The sequence below is a fragment of the Anarrhichthys ocellatus genome, unplaced genomic scaffold (assembly GCF_004355925.1).
Source record: "Anarrhichthys ocellatus isolate YVR2014 unplaced genomic scaffold, GSC_Weel_1.0 scaffold5, whole genome shotgun sequence".
Classification (NCBI taxonomy): domain Eukaryota; kingdom Metazoa; phylum Chordata; class Actinopteri; order Perciformes; family Anarhichadidae; genus Anarrhichthys; species Anarrhichthys ocellatus.
The window spans coordinates 12,293,870-12,315,741 of NW_022280035.1; the positions used below are offsets into that span (position 1 = coordinate 12,293,870).

Sequence of the window (21,872 nt, forward strand, 5' to 3'; positions counted from 1 at the left end):
AACTCCCACTTCTCTTCTCCACAAGCTCACCTTGTTTCATGAATCGCAGCCTCGCAAATATGTCAATCTTCTCTCCTGAGCGGGAGATGCTGCTTAGTGGAGTTATTCAAGAGTGAAGTATCAGGTACTGGCATAATGGCTGCTTTGTGTTGATAGTCATCACAATAGGGCATTCAAACAAATCAAAGGATCCAGATGGTCAATCATCACCACTGAGCACAGAGGTGTTCCCCTCTGAAGACCAATAGTGTTGTATGTTATCGACAGTGTGTCTGCTGGAGTGGTGAGGTGGCCTCAGTTGTCGGGGATTGGGGATGCTGATGTAGATTTGATGGAAACACTGAAATAAAATCCAATTTAATTCATTATGCACAGGAAAAGTCACTCAATTTTTCAGTGGATTAAAGGGTTGGTACAAAAAAACATGTTTTCTCACTTTTACCTTTGGTGGTATCTAGCCATGCTAACTTTTTGGTTTTATTTGTATGCGTTTTAAAATATCCATCTCTTTCTCTAGCCCAAAGCAATAGAGTGGAATGGAATTGTGTTTGGGTGCCCACAGCATTGATAAATAACTTTGAATTACTTTATTTACAAGTTAATGGACATTAACCAACATTTCTGTAAATGTGGCAGTGTTCGTCAGTCGGATAATGTTCAACTGACGGCCTTTTGTTCTGTAACCAATAAAGTGACAGGTTACGAAATACAAACATAAAACAATAAGATGTCAAAATAAATACAAAAAAGCAACGTCAGAATGCAAAGGACACAAATTGCTTTGCATGCACAAATCATGCAGAGGAAAGCAAAACACTCACGCACCTGTACAATGGTAACTTCCACAATTCAGTACAGCAGCCATGTAAATGAGCAAAACCACATTTAAAAAATATATAAATAAAAGCTTCTACTTAAGTATAGTCCTCATGAAATCTGTCTGGTAGATTGTTTTGAGTAATGTGGACCCATACCTGGAATGTGAGCACTTTAATTTCCTTTTGCCTTTATTGTGTTAAGGTGAAAGCAGATATTTCAACCTAGAGAAAGAAATCCAAAACTGCCACCTCTGGAGGTGACTGAGAAAATTGGTCTGTGATTGAATGCATCTTGCTCATGAAATAAAGCCCTCAAGAAAAATCCACAAATGTTCAATGTTTCACGACATATAATCCACAACTTCAAGCAGATGCAAGACTTGAGACGTCGTCACACGTACAGACTCCAATAACCTTCCAATTTGTGCAGATGATCTGAATATTTATCTTAACATCTTCACATCCTTACTCAAGTTAACATCACTTCATATCAGTGGAGCCAAATACTGAGTTTGACAGAGAGCATCTTCTTGTCATCGCCCTCCTTGTATCTGACCAATTAGTATCTTAGTCCACATTTAGCTTTGTTAACAGACAGAATCTACTTTTGTACAGAGACGTGGTGTCTGCTTTCATATTCATGCAGCATTGATGGCTTAGACTCACTCGTGACATCTTGCCCCCCCCCCCCTCCCTCCCTGCATCGCCACAGAGCACTGCACAATACATCCCTAGACATCAAAACGTTCTTCATGGGCAACAACAGTCATGATGATCACGCTGAGCTGAGTATGTATGTGTGTGCATGAGAGAGAGAGAGCGAGAGAGAGAGAGAGAGAGAGAGAGAGAGAGAGTGAGAGTGAGTGGTGTTTCTTTGCCTGTGAAAGACAGAAGGAGGGGGAGACGGAAGCAGCCAAGCAGTAATTAGTGTTGCCTGTCATCCCAAATCTCCATGGTGACAGGTTCTGTATGCCATCTACACCTTTGGTACATAATCATGGAGGCGCAGGAGAGCAGGAGGCTGTGACTGCTGTTACACCAGACAAGCCACCAGGCCACCAGACTACACCACTATAAACAGCCGTACAGTAGGTGACACAGCAGCAGCAGAGAGATACACACCCCCACACTGTGCAGGTAATGGGGGACAAAAGGCAGATTCCATAACGCAAGATGTGAATGAAAATACAAATGTACAGAAATGACAAGATCTTATCTTCAACACCAGGGGGGTTGGGGGTGGATTTTATTTCTATTTCTGCATAGAAAACACATGCCTACATGATACAACATCACATGCACACACATCTGGCAGTTGGACTTGCATCACACCTATACAATCCATAATGGGGAGATATGAAACGGAGTGTGCTTCTCAATCACATTCGAGTTTACAACAGGGAAAACAGGAAATGAGGCGAAACAGGTTAATTATCAAAATAATAATGCTTCCTTATTGGCCAACGTCTATTTCATGGTGCATAAACGTGACATATAAAGAAGAGAAAAGAGTTGAAGGAATGATCCAGAATATTCGACATGTGCTACATACGTACAACTGTGCTTATATATAATTACAGACCTCTGGGTCATAGAAACGGAGCTGAAGATGAGCTCTAATGAAGATGAAATGAACTTTCCCTTTGTTTGTTAAACATAAGGCCACTATGGTAGACCATGAATATATTATAAGTCACAAGTGAAAGAAACCACACTCCTGCTGCTTCTTCCTCTGCTGAAACATGTAACAGGGTTTCTACAGATCCGACACAACCAGAAGTGTTAAGGTACAAATTACATTACTGCACACATTTAAGCTCCATTACTCAACATGAGCCACACATGGAACAGATGGCATTGCACTGTATATATTTTATTTTTATACTAATGATAGTACTAAAAATCTACAATGTAATCTAATAGAATCTACATTTGGTCCTGACTCAACCAGCAGTGATGCCTTCATTGTATACAGCTAATGTAACAGACAAACAATGCTGCTCAATTGATTGTTTTTCTTTTGTTAAACTCTTATTGTACAAGGATTTACAAACAATGTGTTGCCTGAGCAGCATTCATACCACTCTGGGGACAAGCTGTGTCCCTGTGGTCAGTGTTAAAGAGTAGTGGCACGACAGAAGGCAGAGACCGGATGACCAACGGAGAATTCTGGTTCTGTTTGGTTGAGGATCGAACAATGATTTCAAATTCTCATCTATTCCTAGTTCACAGTAACAGTTTTGCTGCACAAACACATATTCACAAGTGTTTGGGTGTTCTTACTAGACAGTTAACATTTATAGACGAAAGACATTAATCCGGTGCCGATTAAGTTTTATGTTGTTTATAGTTCAAAAACTGACACTTCTGTACATACTGTACTCCTAGAAAAGGTGAAAAATAAAGAAAATCACGCTAACAAATCTCATTAGCAAATGAGACTCACTCTAGATTAAAACCCATGAAAAGTCTTCCTCTACAACATTGACTATTCGTGACTAAATAAGCAATAGTCAAAGTTGACCAATAATATTAACTTAAGTTTATAATATTTATGAAAACTTTACGACTGAAAACTCTATTAATCTGCTTCATCAGCACTGTACGGGTGAGATTTGGTCAGATTTGATTGACAGTGACCAAACAACCCGCCAACTGTCATCTAATTCAAATGTTGCTAAATCCTGATTGGTGCACTGACATACATGGCATCATATTTTTCCAATTGGGCCCCGCCCACTTCAAGACTTCAGAAGTCTATGATGTTAAATAACCAAAATTATTCAAACGATGGCAGAAACTTGTGTGTTCATGTAGGACCCAACAAGAAGCTAATTCAGACTTTGAGACACATTGACGAAATGATAAACATATTAAATGGTAGCCACCACATTGTATCATGGTAGATCATGCAACACATGCAAAATGCTCTGTAACATGCAAATGAGTGTACATCTGGTAAATCTCCGATGCAACTGGTTTTCTACGACAGGGTTTTTGGATGTATGACAGAGACAAAAAAAATGAAATTAAAAGAAATCGTGTCTTGAATAAAGAGAATCCATTCCGCAGTTCATCCAGGACAAAAGAGGAGCTCAGCGCAGCATGTACTCCACCGAGAGCTCACGCTCTTTCTCCTTTTCGTAGCCAATCAGCATCAGGTCAACGTGGTGACCTCCGGCTGAGCGTAGTTTCCAGTGGCAGCGAGGATGTCTTTACAGGCCTCTGTTAAGAAACACAATGAAACACGCTGAATTAAGATTTGAGCATGAAAGACCTAGAAAAGGGACCTGGAGCATAATTTTGTCCTAGTGTAATAAAATATCTCTGCTGAACAAAAGCTGACCCTGTTCATGCTGGTAACCTGTCACTGTGAACTAATATTCTCATTATTAGTCAATCCTTTGTTTTTTGAAAACCCAAATCAATGCGCTTTATCTATAAAATGTCATAAAATAGTGAAAAATGTACACAACATGTTTCCTGAAGAGGACATCTTCAAAAAGCCAACAGTTCAAAACCCAAAGAAATTAAATTTACAATTATGAAAAGTCCTAAAATTTGAAAAGCAGAAACCTATAAATGTTTTACATTTCTGCTTGATAAATGACTTATCAATTGCTGTTTAAAGTTTCCTGTTTAAGGACTTTACCTTCACTCCACAGACAGAGAAATCCTACAGATCTGAACTTCAGAGGCCAGCAGGAGGCTTTTGCTAGGACCACCCATGTTGTTAATGGAAACTTACGAGGAGCAATCATCCAGTCACTCGGGAATATGGAGGCCCATCAGAGCTCAGGAGCCTTTTCTCTGCTTGTCTGAATATCCGCCTGCTGCTTCCTTTTAGCAGCACTTGAACGGTTTGCCACACCATTATGCACTCATCATAAGGAGACGAGCTGGTGGTTTTCACGTTGCTGAGGCAATGCACTTCCCAACAGGACAGTGTTTGCACGTATAAATTGTGACGGTGATTGCTGCAACAATGCCGCATGATTCCCTGTGACGGCCGTAATCTCTTCAAATTCACCAGCATTTTGTTCCCTCTACAAGACGGGAGACCATTTCCTGTCACTGATAACCATCTGAGCATCTTCAGATCTGCTGCATCCATCTGTCCTTCTCTCTGCTTCCTGCCATACTGCTCTGGTGAAATGTGATCCATACCTTGTATCCTGTAACCCTGGAATTAAGCTAACACCGTCCCTTATGGGCATCGCTCTGAAGAGCAGAGCCACTGTGTCATAATCCATCTCCATCCGACCAGCTCAAAATGGCTGCAATCACAAAAGGCAGCTTTTTGCATGTTGGACAGAAACAAGGAGTTTTTGATTTTGAACTCTGGCGCAACAGTTGTAACACTGTTGAACGTCTACTTGAGTCCTTTTTGCAGGTAATGTGCACTAAAATGTGTTGTGTGTGTGCGATATTCCCCTGTAATAGACCGGGATGTCATTATCCGCATACTCACCAGACACAGGGCTCAGGATTGAATTACCCCCTCCCCTCTCTCTCTCAAAGATTAGTTTTGAGGTGTTCTGGCTTTGCATAGCTTCCAATCGTTTTTGTCTGTCAGAAGAATGCTCGCTTGGCAATTTCATGAGCTGACCAGATACTTCAGGGTAATATTAGAGAAGTCAGCGTGAAAGCAGGCTGGTGATGATTTGTGTTTCTCTTTGTTTGTGTCTTTCCCATCATAACTCTAAACCTAAAGATTTTATATTGACTAATGATTTCCTCCCCTGAGCATCATAACATGTCGACGGACATCCCTTCTTCTCATTTATCAGAAATCTGATATAACAGGCGTTTTTTTTTTTTTCACGGTCATGTGACAACATACCATTAACCGACACCAATCTACAACACTCAACACATTCAGTGACTGACGAGGCTTTCAACACACATGTTCAAATACTATTTCCTTGTAATGGGTTGTCAAAAAAGGGGGAGGAGTATATTGTCTCATAGGAGCCAAGCTAAAGTAAGTGCCCCATTTATGTGTTGTTTTTTCCTCCACAGTGATGTGCTAATGACCTTTGGTAGAAAAATACATCTCAGTAAAGAGCATTTTTGCAGGAAAACACCTTCAGTGTCGTTGTGCTAATTGCGGACGAAAAGTCAGGATGTTGACTGGGTGGGATGTGTGCTCAGGATGTCAGGAATGAATCTATGACTGCCAAATATAGAGCCTCTTCTCACAAGGGGCTTTTGGGTACTTTGGGAAGCTCAGATGTGAGATCCGGCAGCCATTCAAGCAGAGAGAGACGGCAGGCTGACAGTGGATGTCAATTCATGTCAATTCACTTAAGGGAGCTTCACCTTTTTTTTTGTACACATGTTACCGGTTTCAGACAGCTCCTCTAATAGTCAAAATTAAAGAATATTGGTGTTATATAAGTAATCACCGAGAGTCGGAGGTCAAAGGTGTATGACTGCAATCTGAATGTCTACAAGATGACTGATTTGATTTAATCCAACTTGCATTACAAATGCTTGTACATGAACCTGAAAGCATATGCTTGAGCTTTTCTTAAATTTAGACACAACAGGTTGTTTGGTACCAAAGCGTAAAAGCTACAAATATGTAATTTTTGCACTTCGATATTTGTAATAATAAATAAAACAAGATATAACATGTTAAAAGGTGCAACATTTGAAATTCAGACCACATCTATTGCCTCCACACGGCTCTCAATGTGGCAAAGGCTGAACCCGTAGCACACAGCTAACGGTGCTACCAGCTCTAACAGCGCTAACTAGCAAAAGTGCTGACAGAGCTAACACTGTTTACCTGAAGGGGAATCAGAAGGTGGGTGCTACGCTTCCACCGTCTGTTGGGACGTCATTATCAGCTGTAACAGCCGTATGAGAGCAGTGCGGAGCGGTGGCCGTGAGCTAACCAGTGCGGCACGCTCACATGCACAAAAAGCTCGCGCAGCCGGCTTGGTTATGTCAATAAAGCAAGCAGAAGCTCGGATTACAACACACACACAGATGGAGAGCAACTTCATTCTCTGCTACAGTAGACATCACTCCACTTTATCTTCACATAGCAAATGGTTATTTGCTGCTATATTAATGCTTTGAATATTGCATAGACAACTTTTAATTCGTGAATTTTAGAGGAGCTGGTAGGCAGATTTATATTTATACCTTTGGACAGAGCCAGGTTAGCAGTTTGGAGAACAGACGTGAGAATGGTATCAATCTTCTCATATAACTTCACAAAAAAAGCAGATTTCCCAAAACGTTAATATCTCCCTTTAAGTACCTGTAATCTGTCAGGAACTTTACTAACTGACTAACAGGATGTTCTTGAATTCCCAGAGAGCACCAGTGGAGGAAACACAACTCACCTCATGACATACCAATCGAACCAAATTTGAATTTTTTCAGAGAAGTAAATTGAAACCACAGTACAGATAAAAAGCACAGTGTGCAACCGTACAAACGGTAAATATGTATATCCAGGTGTACACTGATAGGTATGTAACTTACCAGTATGGACGTTGGGGTCTCCAGGGGTTAGGAGGAAGCAGGTGGCCTCATTCTTAGTCTTGTCTCGCCCTCGAGAGCACCGCAGGGACCACTTTTCAGTGGGCGACAGCGGCTGGGTCAGGCTGCAGCCTTCCTCCTCTGAAAGGGCCACATTTGCATCACCGTTCTGTTTGGAGTCTGACAGGAAGACAAAAGCGCACAGAGACGTAAATGCCAAAGCTTTTACTGAGACTGCCCCGAGTGCCCAGACAAAGGCACAGGTATATTGCATAAAATCTGTATTTTTCTGTGATTCAATTCAATTTGTCGGAGATGTTATGAGGATTAATTTGATCGTGGTGTCTTACCGTCTATATGACTAAGCACATTACATCTGTCAGGCAAACTGTCAGGCTGCTATGTTATAATTAGCTCAAGACCTCTCAAATGTTTATCATCACAAACAAAATAATCTTCGAAATGAAAAACCTGATGAATAAATTCAATAAACAGTACAATCAGCTTAAAAGGGTCACTTCATCCAAATTACAAAGAAAATCTTTTTTTATTTACCTCTAGTGGTATTTAGTCATGCAGATACTTTTTGGTTTTATTTACCCCAATTTTTTGCCTTAATACCATTCAGGTGAATGCTAATTTGTTTGTGTTGTTAACAACACAGAAATATAAATAATAAATAGTAAATCAAAAACATGTCCAACATTTCTCTCCAGCAACAATGCCCCCAATCCTCTGGATAATCCAAAGAAAACACGGATAACAGTTTGAAAAGAGAATATTTTCATGGTAGAAAGTATCTAATGTTCAGTGAGGTCTATGGATTATTCTGAGTAACTAGGACAACGTTGACAGACATTACTGTTTAAATTAAAAGGTCATCTTTTAATGATGTGAGCACCACAAATATTTGTGTTGGCAAATCTTTTCATCAGAAAAGATGACACAAAAGACAAGCGAGAACATGTTTTTTTTTTGGGTGGATGAACCCTTTAACATTGCATTGCAGGCTGACCTGAGCGGTTCCTGCTGACGCTCTCCTCAGCAGCCAGCGGACACGTGTCGCTCTGAGTGCTGTCTCTGTGAGAGTTTGTTTCCGACTTCCCAAACGAGGCCGAGTCAGTCGGAGCGTCTGTGTTTGGCTTGTGCTTCTTCTTCTTCTTCGGCAGCTTCTGTTTGGCCATAGCCAGCGAGTAGTACATCCCAAAGTTATTGACGATGACGGGGACCGGCATGGCGATGGTCAACACCCCGGCCAGCGCGCACAGCGCCCCCACCATCATGCCTAGCCACGTCTGTGGGAACATGTCTCCATAGCCCAGCGTCGTCATCGTGACCACCGCCCACCAGAAACTGATGGGGATGTTCTTGAAGTGTGTGTGTTTGAAGTCTGTGGGGTCGTTGGGGTTGGCTCCGATGCGCTCAGCGTAGTATATCATGGTGGCGAAGATGAGCACACCCAGTGCCAAGAAGATGATGAGAAGGAGGAACTCATTGACACTGGCCCTCAGCGTGTGGCCCAGCACGCGGAGGCCTACGAAGTGCCGTGTCAGCTTGAAGATCCGGAGGATCCGAACAAACCGCACCACACGGAGGAAGCCCAGCACGTTGTTGGCAGCTTTGGATGACAGACCCTTCAGGCCCATCTCAAGGTAGAATGGCAGAATGGCCACAAAGTCAATGATGTTGAGCGTGTTCTTGATGAAGACCAACTTGCGTGGGCAGCAGATGATACGCACCAGGAACTCAAATGTGAACCAGACCACACAGATGCCCTCCACAACGGTGAGGATGGGCTTGGTAACCATCTCCAGCCTCTCCACTTTCCGTGTGACGTTGCCCACCACCACCAGCTCCGTATGGTTCTGCAGTTCATTGAAGGCTTCATGGGTCTCCATGCAGAAGGTGGTGATGGACACCAGGATGAAGAAGAGAGAGGCAAATGCCACTCCCTATAAAAGACAAGTAAAACAAATAATTAATACAATTTCATGCCTTACAACTAATTAATAGGCATGGATTTTTCTATCCTTGTGGAGTTATATTATAAGACTTATTTTTGTCAAACTTTACAGTATCACTGACAAAAAAGACATTGATGTGAAAGCAGCCTGTTTTGAGGGATTATTTTCTGGCGGAGGCAGTGAGTTTGAGATGATTGACAGTAAGCGAAGACTAAACACTGATATTAACACTTAAGTCAAGAACAGAAACATTATGATAAGACACAAGCGTTGACAATATCAAAGTGAGGATTCATTTTAATTGTGATGAATCATTCACTGTGAAGTTAGTTTTTCACTTAAAAGAACGACTGAAAAATAGCTTCATATGAAGTTTAGAAATTGAGCAGTGATATCTCTAACTATCCTCAATGTAATAAAATACAAATATACCATATTCAAATTATACAGAGGTGGAGGGCTACCCAGACTACTATGGAAAACCTTTACCCACCAGTATTCCCCAGATGGGAAAGAAAAACCTTAATCTGCCTAACATGTGTAGCTAAATGCTAATGTCAGCACGCTAGCATACTGATGTTTAGCAGTGTTTACAATGTTCACCATTTCAGCTTGTTAGCCTGCTAACATTTCCTAGTCAGCACGACACAGTAAGCACAGCTGAGCATGACAGGACTGTCATTAGTTTGGAAGGTATTTGCAAACCAAAGTGTTGGACGAATAAAAACATTGACATAATGATGCGCTCAATGAGAAATCAGGTGGCCATCAAAGTTACTACAATTGATACTGAGGAGGAAATTAATCTCTGAAACAAAGTCCATGGCAACCAATGAAATAGTTCAGTCTGGACCAATGAGCTGGTCGACTGACAATGATGTCATCCCTACTGTACCACTAGCGTGGCAAAAAAAATGAATAAATGAAGAGTTCACAATGAACACAAAGATACAAAAATGCACTGCAAATGTTTGTTTCCAGGAAACCAAAACAAATGAGTGTCATTGATAATTAAGATGATAAAAGGCAACCATAATACTGTCATTTTATAGCAACTATGCTGCCCAACTACCCCACCCCCTTCCAAAAAATAAAACCTCAAACAAAATCAACTTTCTTCCTGCTCCACTGCCACTACGCCTCTTCATGACATCCTATTACCTGCCAGGATTGAAATCATTCTTGTGATTGTTCGCTGCCACTCTAGTTCTGAGATTAGTGAGAGAATATCTTTTTTTCTTTTTTAAAGGACTTGGGAGCCAAGACAATTTTCTTTTGACCAAACGGACCAATTTCAAACTAATTACTGCCATGAACACAGAGCCTGAATCATGCTGAGGCGCTCACATGGTGCCAACGCTGACTTAACCATGTGAATTTTGATTCACATATATCACACATAAAATAGCCTTGAGGTTTGATTTTGTTCCGAAAAAGGAGGGTTTTGGTTCATCTGGTAACAGCTCGTGTCGTCTCGAACCACAAGTGGAGGAAAAGGAAGTGAAGGGATGAGCAGAGTTTGCCGACACAGAACGGCTTGGGAAAAGAGATTTTGGACAATCGGCCGAGTCATGAAAGAGTCACCTGTCCTGTTGACAGGTTTATGAGACACATTTCACCGAGTGAAACACTGCTATCAGTGTTCCCTCTGACAATTACACGATAAAAACACAAATGATCTCTCTTAAAAGTACAAATCCAAACAAAATGGCGAGCAAGTCAAACTGCTTTTAGAACTGATGGAAAGTAAATTGAACAATGCGACTGCATGGCATCCTCCTGATCCGGAACAATGGCCATGCCTGTCTGTGTTTGTGTTCATATGGTGTGCTAACTCATACTGATCTGTCTTCATTGTTTACTAAAGCCTTGACAAATTGCAATGCCTCTCCAACCTTTCTAATATTTCAGCTGGATAAATATGTACCTGTACCTTGAATGCACTCAGCTACCTTCTACCTCCAGGGGCCTCTTGTATAGCAACCTGCTTTATAGTGTTTGGGTCTGCGATTACAACAAACAAATAAAGCATGTGATGTCCAATGGAGATACTAACTCACTGTGGAACAAATAAAATCAATACGAATGGGACAGCTTATGGAGTTAACAAAATAGCAGCCCATGTTCAAAACAGCAATACCGCACACAGTATGGTACACGTCTGATCGTATCTCTATTGTCACACAGCTCTGATCCTCTTAAGATGATGAGGACTGAGCTGCAAGACAAGAGGGAAGGCTGTGAAGCCCCGACTCTGAAGAGTTCCCCCGGTCGCATAGATACAGGTTTCCCTGAGCATCACCAGGCCAACCAGTCACAGGGAATATCACAACAAGCAAACAGAAACACACGGCTGGATTAGTTACTTATTCAGTACTTATTCGTCGCTGAAGTTGAGGGTTGTAACCATGTAAAGGGATTTTGCTACTCTTCTCAACAAGTTTAAAACCAGTAAACAAAGTGTTTTTCTCCTCTGTTAGTCTCTTTCAATCAACATTAGTTAGTGGTGGAAGAAATACACAAGATACTTAAATAATACTGCAATGTAGAATACTCCATTACAAGTGAAAGTTTCCTCCTGGGCTTTGGTGGTGTAAAAGTATAAAGTAGCATATTTTTTATTTTGCAGATTTTCTATCAATTAAGAGTGCACAATTCCCTGAATGCACTGCGGTCCTCGTCAATGCTAGCTCTGTTGGGGATAGTGCAGGCAGACAGGTGCCCCCTCTGCAGCCACTTCCTTTCCCCTGCCAGCAACAAGCTACACCAAGCAACATGTGGGACCGTCATGATGTCCTCTAAGCTCCAGCTCCCACCCACCAAACATCCAGTAGGTTGAAGCCTGGACACGTTCACACTTGCAAACACAGAAGGGTTGTGTTTGTTGGAAAAACAAAAGCCTCAATAAATGTGTCCGTTGTGTTGTTTCTAAAAACTGTCCAGCTGTTTCATCAATCTCTGTATTCGTCTCAACAAGTGACAATTGTTTTTAATGGCTTTAAATAAAACATCTTGCAGCCAAACACATTTTCACACTTTTCTGGCTTTGACAAAAAAACCATCACACAAACAAATGCTCCTTCGGTATGACAATAAATCAGCAGCCACCTAAATAAACAGTGAGTCCAGTTGCTTGTGATGAGCCCAACAGGCCTCAACAGTGTTCAGTTTATTCAAATGCCAGACGGTTTATCCAAGAACTAAACAGAGCTGGATATTTGCATTTTTGCATTTCTGGCACTTCTGCAGGGAAGGGGCTGGAGATCCTGGCACACACAAGGACAATTTGCTCTGCTCATAAAAGGCTTATTAACAAGGAAGTCTTCACAATAACACCCCACAGCTTGACCTCACACCTGTGTTTGTGTAGGTGGGTGCCACTTCTTTTTCTGAAAGTATTTTGGGATATGTAGTGAAGCATCTCAACTTTTACTCACTAATAATTTGAATGCTGGACTGTCTCTCGTAATGTTTACACTACAGGCTTTCTACTTCTTAAACCTGCAGTTTAAAACCTGAGTGTACGTAGTGCCAATCACTGGTGGCAAGGAGACATTGAGCCAAGGTCATCAGGTGTCGGTGTGCAAAGAGAGCCGACGTTCCCCCCGAGGGGACAGCCGCCCGGTCCCAGATGGGAAGACCAGAGCGGGAGGGAGAGACGCAGGACAGGCAGCAGGCTGTGCGTCAGGGTGCAGCAGCTGGGGAGTCCCATCACGCCCATCACCTCCAGCTGTTCAGCATCACGCTCTGTTACCAACACGCTATACGCAAGAACCACAACAACGAGCCTTGTGAGCAGTCAGCAGCTGCAAAGCCCGTGAGAGCAGCCTCTTCTGATGTTTTCTTAGAATCCATGTCACACTGATTCAGGATCAGTCCACCTGAAGGTGGAGGACAATAAATGTGCACTACTGTCAGCTGGGCTTCTCCAGGATATCTGTGGAGAAGTTATTTATTGTCACACGTTTATATTTTCATGAAACCAGAAGCGGTAGGGATGATCTAAACTGCGATATAAAACAAGAAACAATATTGGAGGAGGTAGAACTCAATTCTAAGTTTTGACTCGTTTTGCCATTGAAGGGCTTTAAGTAATTTTCAGCTTTCATCAGCCTTCATTATCAATCAATAACCTGCAGCAGCGACATGGAAAATCCCAAAACCACCACCTACAACATAAAAGATCAGTGGTGAAAACATTCCTACACAGAGCTGAACATCTCAGGAGGAGGGTAGAGAGATGGGGTAACTCCAGGCCAACGGGTACAAGAAGTTGATGCTGAGAATCCTTACGACTAGGAGGGACACCACATCACCGGGGGGGAAAACCAGAAACATGCCATTGAGTCTCTTTTGTGTGGCTTTAATAGAACGTAATATTATACTAACACCTTAAGACCTCTGCTGGTACGCTCTCAACACAGGACTCCCCCTGAGAGGAAGACCAGAGTCGTGTTTGACATCACATCAAGGAAACAGAGAGGACCCTGGACAAGAGACAACATCAGCTGTCTGTGAACCCAAAACCACAGACTGAATACAGGGCAAAGGTCATCGACCATGAGTCAGTGGACGACAGGAGAAAGATCCACATCCAACATCGGAGACCATCATGGACAGAGGTTACGACCATCTGTGAGGATGCAACTTTAATTCCATACTTTATACAACAACTGAACCATCTCCATAACAACTGAGCATACGCTTGATGAATACTCATGTGAGATTTACTGTAATAAAGTTCTGGGAGAAAAAGCCAGAAAATACCAGTATTTCAACCAGTAAAAATACTGACTTATTTGTCATGTCGCTCCTTCTCAAACATACAATAATATAAAACACCGTCTACAATCCTTCTGAGGTTTGAAGCTGATAAAACAATATTTAATCTGGCCAATCTTCTACAAACTGTTGAATAAGTTTTTAACTGAAGGACCCACTCTTTGGTTTGGTTGATGTAAGATTACATTTTCAGTCATACGTATCTATTTTCAGCAACCAGATTAGAATTGATCAGAATAAACAGTCAGCATAATCTCACAGGATTACATCCCTCCTTCTGTGTGTTAAGGGTCTCTGTCTATCGAGGCTGCGCTGCTTTGATGTGTTAAAAATCAAATCCGGTGTTCCAATTACAGAGCAGCAGAGAAAGGTGTCAGTGCTGTGAAAGTCGAGCCCAGAAGGCTCTGTATTATTTATCAACTGGGTGTCACACAGAGATGAAATGGGACGTGTGAGGATGGGGTTCATATTCAGCAAGAAACACAAATGAGGTTTTACTGAGGATTTGATGACAGAGAAGCGAATACATTGATGTGATTCCATGAAGACAAAAGGTGAGAAGGTAATATTAATTTTGTATTAAGGTTAGACTTTCCACCCAATATTAATATTTAACTGTACAATCGTCGCTAATTCAACATTATTTAAATCTGTATATCTGCAACTAATCTATACATAATTAAAGTTTATTAATTTGGGAGCACTTCTTTTGCCGCTCAACAGCTCTCAACAGACTCTTATTACAACACACACAGAAGGACAGCGACTTCCTTCTCTGCTCAGGTAGACTTCACTTCACTATATCTTTACATCGCAAATTCTTGTTTGCTGCTATATTAATGCTCTGAACATTGTATATTGCAACTTTAAACGAGGATGAATGTCTTTTAAACATTTAATTTGACAATAAAAAATGAAAAAACTAAATTCATGCCAAGCTATCTTATCCAGTTACTGAATCTGAATGTAAACGTCATTCAATAAGAAATGTAAGTGTAAAATCTGAACACATAAAAAACACAACTGCATTTTCTATTGCCAAATTGATTGGTTATTGGAAATGTAGACTCCAGATAATATGCATCAGACCTCAACAAACCCACACCAGTTAATCCCTTGGTCTCACAACAAAGACAAATTGATTTGTCTCTCTGTGTGGGATAGAATACTTTGCTCCTTTCTGTGGGAAAGGCAGTTTTAATGGCTCAACAACTTGCAGCCCATTACCACAGCGGTCATTAATTACAGGCAGCTGTGGAATTTAGTTAATATTGCATATGGGAAGATTTAACTAAGTTATCTGGTCCGAGTTTAATGTTAATGTCAAGTCTAATTGTCACATGCAACTACTCTGAGATTAAAAAGCCTGGTTCACTTCCAGTGGCATGGAGCGCTCCAGGTGTTTAAACTGAAATAACATGTTTATTTCTATACTATTACAATAGTAGTGTTTTGGCTCTATCCTCCAGTAATTTGGTTTTAAGTAAAATAAATGACTACAAGCTTAATGTTGACTTTCAGCTTAAAAGGTATTTGAGAGTGTTCACGTCTATATTTGGTGAACAGTGTAGAAATTGTATCCATTTTAATACTTTCACCTCCAAAATCTATCCTGATCCTAAATATGCAGACAGGGAAGATAAAAGTCTGCTGACGTCTTTGATTAAAAGATTTGCAACCTAATATTATGTGAACTTAATGTTAAGGTTATTTAAACTTTCTGTCCCCTAAAATTGAAGGACTGTGTCGCGTTTACAACCAGGCTCGTGGCTCTGTGGCACTAAATGCAAACGTGAGTGTGCCAACATGCTGATGTGAAGCAGGTGTAATGTTTGCTTGTCATTGCCACCCTCTTAGTTTGCCGTGTTAGCACGTGTTGGCAATTCATCGTTGAGACATTTGTAATGGCAAAATATATTTTAACCATGTGCTTCTAATCAAATGTATGTTAAAGTCTCTGCTAAGCGAAAAGAGGAAAATGCAGATTCAAGTAGAAAACACTGCCTGCCCTTCCTGTGAACTGTCGAAACCTAGAAACTACCTGGTTCCTGTTTTTCAACTTCTGTTTCTTAGAGGTTCAAGAAAACTAAGCTAAGCACAAAGGTCAGTTGAACACAGTTTTGCTTACCGTGCATACAGAACTTCTGCTTTGTGTATGCCTCATCTTGGGTGTTACTTTTTCTGTATGTGCATAAAATGACATGTCCAGCGATCACTGGCAGAAGCGTTTTTTCGCAGTACACTGAGATACGTGTCTGCTGAACCGCTCTCTTACTTGCAAGTAATAAAAGACGAACACTTTGATTCTCTCAAGACTCTGTTTATTGACATAGATTGAAAACCTTGACTCTTCTCCCGATTAATCATAGAAATCTTCCTCAACGCATTTCACTCGAAACCGCAAATGTCAACCTCTTGGTGACACGAGAGGAAAAGTCGTGGGATCACCATGATGATGGTGATCATGGTGCCGAGCACGTCCAACGAGGACTACAATTCATACACAGTTCATCTGATGTGAAAGTAAACACCCTCAAAATTAAAGCCTAGAGTCAGCACTTTAAATCTTACGGCCATTACTGCTCTAGTACATGCTGTATATGGTCCTCTCATGTCTTTTGATTTTTTTGAGTAGTGCCATCATCAGAACAGTCTTTATGTGCAGACTTTCCCAGAGATGCACCTCCAGTCATGGTTGATAGTGAGGAGGATGCGGCTGAAATGATTAACTTCCCTCCGGCTGTCAAGCGTCACATTACCTGAGCTGAGCTCAGAGGCTCTTTGAAAAGAAAAAGGCCATAAAGGTAACGTGAGTCCCTCAAAATGCACTCCTCTCAGAATGCACACAGAGCCAACATACCTGCATTGATCAGCTGGAGAGGAAATAGATAATGACCATCATGAGCGGGTCAATATGGATCTGCCCTCGCTCCTTCTTGTTACATAGTTCCAGATTCACATCTACAGTGACAACCCTGATTGATTCATTTACAAATATTCAGTTGGTGAGAGACAGACGTGATGAAGTGGCAGGCAGAACGCGGTCATCTATGCAGATGGCAGCTGTGACTCAGAGATGTCGGCTGTTCTACAGTGACAGCCTGCAAATGCCACCTGGACGGGAAACTAAAATAAACACGATTTGTATTGTGACTGGCATGTAATAAGAACTTTTGCAACACTGCGGCAGACCATTCAACTCCATAAACAGGCAAACAGAAATTAGAGTGAGCATCAGCCTCTCTCTCTCTGGACTAAAAGCATTTTTCTTTTTTGACCGATGAAAGCTCCTGGCCCTTTGCCTGACAACTCCTGCTAGTGACACTCGATACTTGCCTTCATGTTTACTTCATTAAGCGCTCTGCTGCTTTTGTTGCTAAGCCATTAGGCAGAGCGTACTTTCAAACGCTTAGAAATGGCTGTTATACCTTGTGGAAGAAATCAGAGCAAAATGATTTTAATTTACAACATACAAACATTTATCGATAAGCCAACCGTGATTAACTTAGAAACTGAGATTGATCTTTGGGGGAGTGTACGTCTTAAAATCATAAATACATGTCAAACACTTAAGTTGTGACATGACCACAGTCTTTGAATAAAATAGCATTCAGAAATCAGCAAAACGACATTAAAAATAGGGCAGTGGGGTTTCTCTCAACATTGTACATTCGATTGTTGTGATAAATGGATGATTATGTATTCTTCTGTTTAATATAAAGCATGATTTACTGTCCATGGACATTCACTCCTGCAGCCTTACACTCGTGTTTAGAGAAGCTTTGAAAGCAACCCTTGAACAGGATGTGTGGGAACACTTCAGCAGCACATGAAACAGCATTTTCTCTATTTTCAGCATTCGGGTACAATTTCACAACATATATTTAAGTAAAAACTAAAAAAAAACTGCTATTCATCACATGAGTGCAAGCAACATTTAGTTGTCGGGAGAGAGTGCTGGCCACGTGCCACATTTTTTAAATAAATAATTATCAACTGGGAGCTGAATAAATACATTTGTCATGGCTTCTAGCGCACTACATTCACTTGAATGTTCTGTTTGGGGTCCTGGAGGTCCATAGCTCCTTTTAACAGCTCAAAAAACAGCCTTTACATTGTTTTATCAGCCTGATATGTCATGTTGGTTCATAGTTTTTGTTGATCACTAACATCTTTTTGAACAGATTACATGTTTCAGAAGGCATGGACCAAGAACATGGTCAAATCTATTGGACGTTCATATGCTCCTTTTCTGTAACTCGTGTTGTTAGTACTTTATAAACACAGCATTACTCCTCTCAATAGTACATTTATTTGGAATCTATTGTTGTTGTTGTTTTATAGGAGGTCCAATAGGGAGTTAGACGTCTCTGGGGTTTACCTGACCCCAAACATAAGTGACTACATAGGATGAAACGCTGTCGATTTCTTTCTGTGAATGAATTTTTTTCAAAGAGTAGAAAAAATATAAACAGTTTAAGGAAAGCAAATTGGTTGATTTCGCAATTATTATTACTATTACACATACAGCAGTGTGTTCTGTGGGACACCAACAATGAGGAAGTAAAGCCAACATTTACAGCACACCTGAAAAATCCACCCATAAAGTATGTGATTATAGTCGACATAGAACATCTCGTTCCAAAATTCTGGGCGTAACATGCTGCTTTACCAGTCTCCATTGCGGTAAGGATTTCCACAATGTTTTGGAAGCAGTATACAGGGACTTGCTCCCATTCAACAACAGGTGCATCACTGAGGTCCATCACTGATTCTGGGTAATACAGCCTGACTCCAGGTCGATCCAAAGGTGTTGGATGGGGTTCAGCTCAGCAGGACAGTTCTTACACAACCAATGGCTTAAACACTTTTTATAATTTATGACTTCCCTTGTCCAGACGAAAAGTACACAAAAGTATGTGGACAGGGCTGTATGACTTTTTGCCATAGAGTGCTTTTTCCTTTCTAATATATTAAGAATACATCTTAATATATTAGAAAGGAACAAAATTAAAATAGATTGGTCATTATAGTATCATTTTGCATTTGGTTCCCTTTGTTTTTGTTTTATCACTTTTCCCTCGTCAGTAATGCACTCAATCATTTGTGTTTTTACTATCTGCTTTTGAACCAACTCAAACGAATTAGAACAAATGCTGCAATATGTTTGGTGTTTGTATGATTTTCTGTTGGACTGTTGTTTAAAACGTGAGCAAGTCAAAACATCCGAACAGATGTTTGAGATTCAATCCCTAGTTGATGCTTTGGCGAAGCTACGTCTGTTCCTGTGGGAACAGTCAACGAAACAGATGTGATGGTATGAATATGGCCAGAAAACAGAAGTGTCCGAAAACAAAAACGTTGCCCTACAAAGAACCACATCGAGCCTCAACTCCTACCGCCGAAAACGTCCCAGACTTTTTTCTAACTCCATAAAACCCAGGTTTACTTAGAATTAAAAGTCACAGTCACATGGTTATTGGCCTTGCCAGGTTAAAATAATGCAGCTATTATTAGGTTTTCTATACTCACTCGATCAAGTTGAGTTATTAGGTTGAAGGATATAACTAAATGCCCAGTAACATTCAGGCCACTGAGTAGTAAAGGGAAACAAGTGCAGACAAAGTGCTGGTCGATGGTAAAAACTTTGACGAGAAAAGTGTAAATACAAACGCAGATAGTTCATATAGCGCACTTTAAAAGACTTATAGGGACACCTGTTGATTAGGACAACACGTGCGTCTATTTTCCCTAAATGGAATAATCCCTTACCGGTTTCATGATCTCACACCGACATGTGCCCATCAAAGCGCTCAGAGGATAAAACACCTGGTGGACTCACCCTGGCTGCTCTGGACGAGTACGGGTCTTCAAACAAAGCCCAGACCTTCGGCTGCCAAACTTCGCAGCAGCTCCTCGACCGGTCGGGACAGTCCTCGATGCCGAACCGCCTCGGCATCTCTCGGTCATCCTCGGCCTCTGGGTCCGGCGGTTCAAACGTCTCCAGGGCCTCCTCTGCGTCCCGGTGCTGCCTGTAGGTCATCCAGCAGCACGGCTCCACGTCGGTCTCGTCAATCCCCCAGTAAGCCAGCTCCTCCTCGAAGAGCGGACCGCAGACGTCGGCCGGGCAGTGCAACTTGCCGGTTCGGTAGTAGTTCAGCACGTAGGCGAAGATGCCCGGGTGTCTGTCGAAGAAGAGCTCGGCGCTCGGGGGCGCAGCGTCCGAGTCGGAGCTGACCTGCGGGTCCGGGTCTGCCAGACACGCCAGCCGTGTCCCCGGCAAGGTCCTGAGGGTGCTCTTGTAGGTTTCATGTCGAGTTCCGCCCACGTTGATGATAATTTTGTCCGAGTCTTCCCCTCTGCACATCTCCTCCTTGAGACATGTTTTAGACGGAGGTTTGTTGCCCGCCTTGCGCCCCCGGTAAGTCGAAACACACACCGAGCTGATCATTGAGAAGCAGGGACCTCCTGGCTGCTCGCCCCTCTGTTAAAAGCGGTTGCCCCCTCGTACAAAAAACAAATCAGAAAATGAACGCAAAGTGCGTCCTCATTTCACACCCCAGTCCTTAAACTGACTGACCTGTGCGTCTCATTTAGCATATCCAAAAAGCAACAGCCTAATAATCCAAACAGCGGCCGAGACGCACAACGAAAACCACCTGTTACAAAACTCCGGTGGCCAGGATCACTGGATGTGTTTTTCAATGTTTCTGTCGAATATATTACACAATGTGATTTCAATTAATACTTCCACATGTTAAACTTATTTCCCGCTCGTGGAAAACAAGATTGTGGCAACAGAATAATTGACCAATTACGCACCGTAGGCTTCAGTACGTGCCTATCGGATGCACCACGTAGTCTGAAGTAATGTGTCACTCCTCACCTTTTCTTAAGACAGATCATATCCAAATTCTGCAACGCCAAAATCCATAACTATCCCTGACAACTTTTCTCTTCTCCACACAAGATGCTGAAGCCTCACAATGATCCAGTCGCGCATTTAATCACGCGCTGAGATATTCCACCAGTTCTCACACCAGGCTCGAGTGCCAGATGTGAGGTTGTTCTCCAGCTGGGGATCTGTTGCTTTTCTTCACAAGTAGCCGACCCTCCCTTAGCGACACAGCCCGGTTGGATGGATGGTGCGTTCAACAACAGGCTCGCCAGTTTAACTCTTCGGATGCTGGCGACGGTTGGCGCATCATTGAACCACTCCCTCTAATCAGACCGAGGGGATGGGCTGATGAAGTGTGGGTGTGTGGGTGTGTGTGTGTGTGTGTGTGTGTGTGTGTGTGTGTGTGTGAGAGAGAGAGAGAGAGAGAGAGAGAGATACATGATCAACCCTCAATTAACCTCTTTTTGTAGACTGTAATATTTTACATACTCCGGTCTACATATCTTAAATGTGTATGATTGATATGCTATAGAAGACTAATGGCAAAAAGTACAAACTGTGCACCATATGGGAATTGTTGTGTACTGGATTTTTGTACTTTTGTACAGGTGTTATAGTGATGTGTCCGCTCCAGCATGTGAAAAAGGGGCTTATTGTTAGTTACTTGCACCACCTGACTGAATAAGGACTAGTGGGCTACTACTATATAGAGTCAGTAGGCCTATACCGTCCTGAACATATGCTGATGTTTCACTGCATGACAGCTACACAGACTATCCTCTTAAATTACGCCATTTCATCACTCTTTATATTAGGATTAATGTCAGCCTAGAGTTTCAGCTGCTGTTCAGCTGAAAGATACAGGTGTGATTTCACTGCTATTTCCAGGAGTAGCTCAAGATTATTATAGTT

General features: G+C 41.8%; 1 protein-coding gene across 1 annotated transcript; it reads right to left on the reverse strand.

Moving 5' to 3' along the window:
• Positions 1–1,502: 1,502 nt before the first annotated feature.
• On the reverse strand, positions 1,503–21,262 carry kcnc4 (potassium voltage-gated channel, Shaw-related subfamily, member 4). The gene is made up of 4 exons (XM_031845172.1): positions 19,905–21,262; positions 8,332–9,268; positions 7,320–7,496; positions 1,503–4,043 (listed from the first exon to the last, which is right to left on the reverse strand). Exons 1-4 carry the CDS (start codon positions 20,511–20,513, stop codon positions 3,976–3,978), a joined length of 1,791 nt encoding a protein of 596 aa, XP_031701032.1. The 5' UTR covers positions 20,514–21,262; the 3' UTR covers positions 1,503–3,975.
• Between the last annotated feature and the right edge of the window lie 610 nt (positions 21,263–21,872).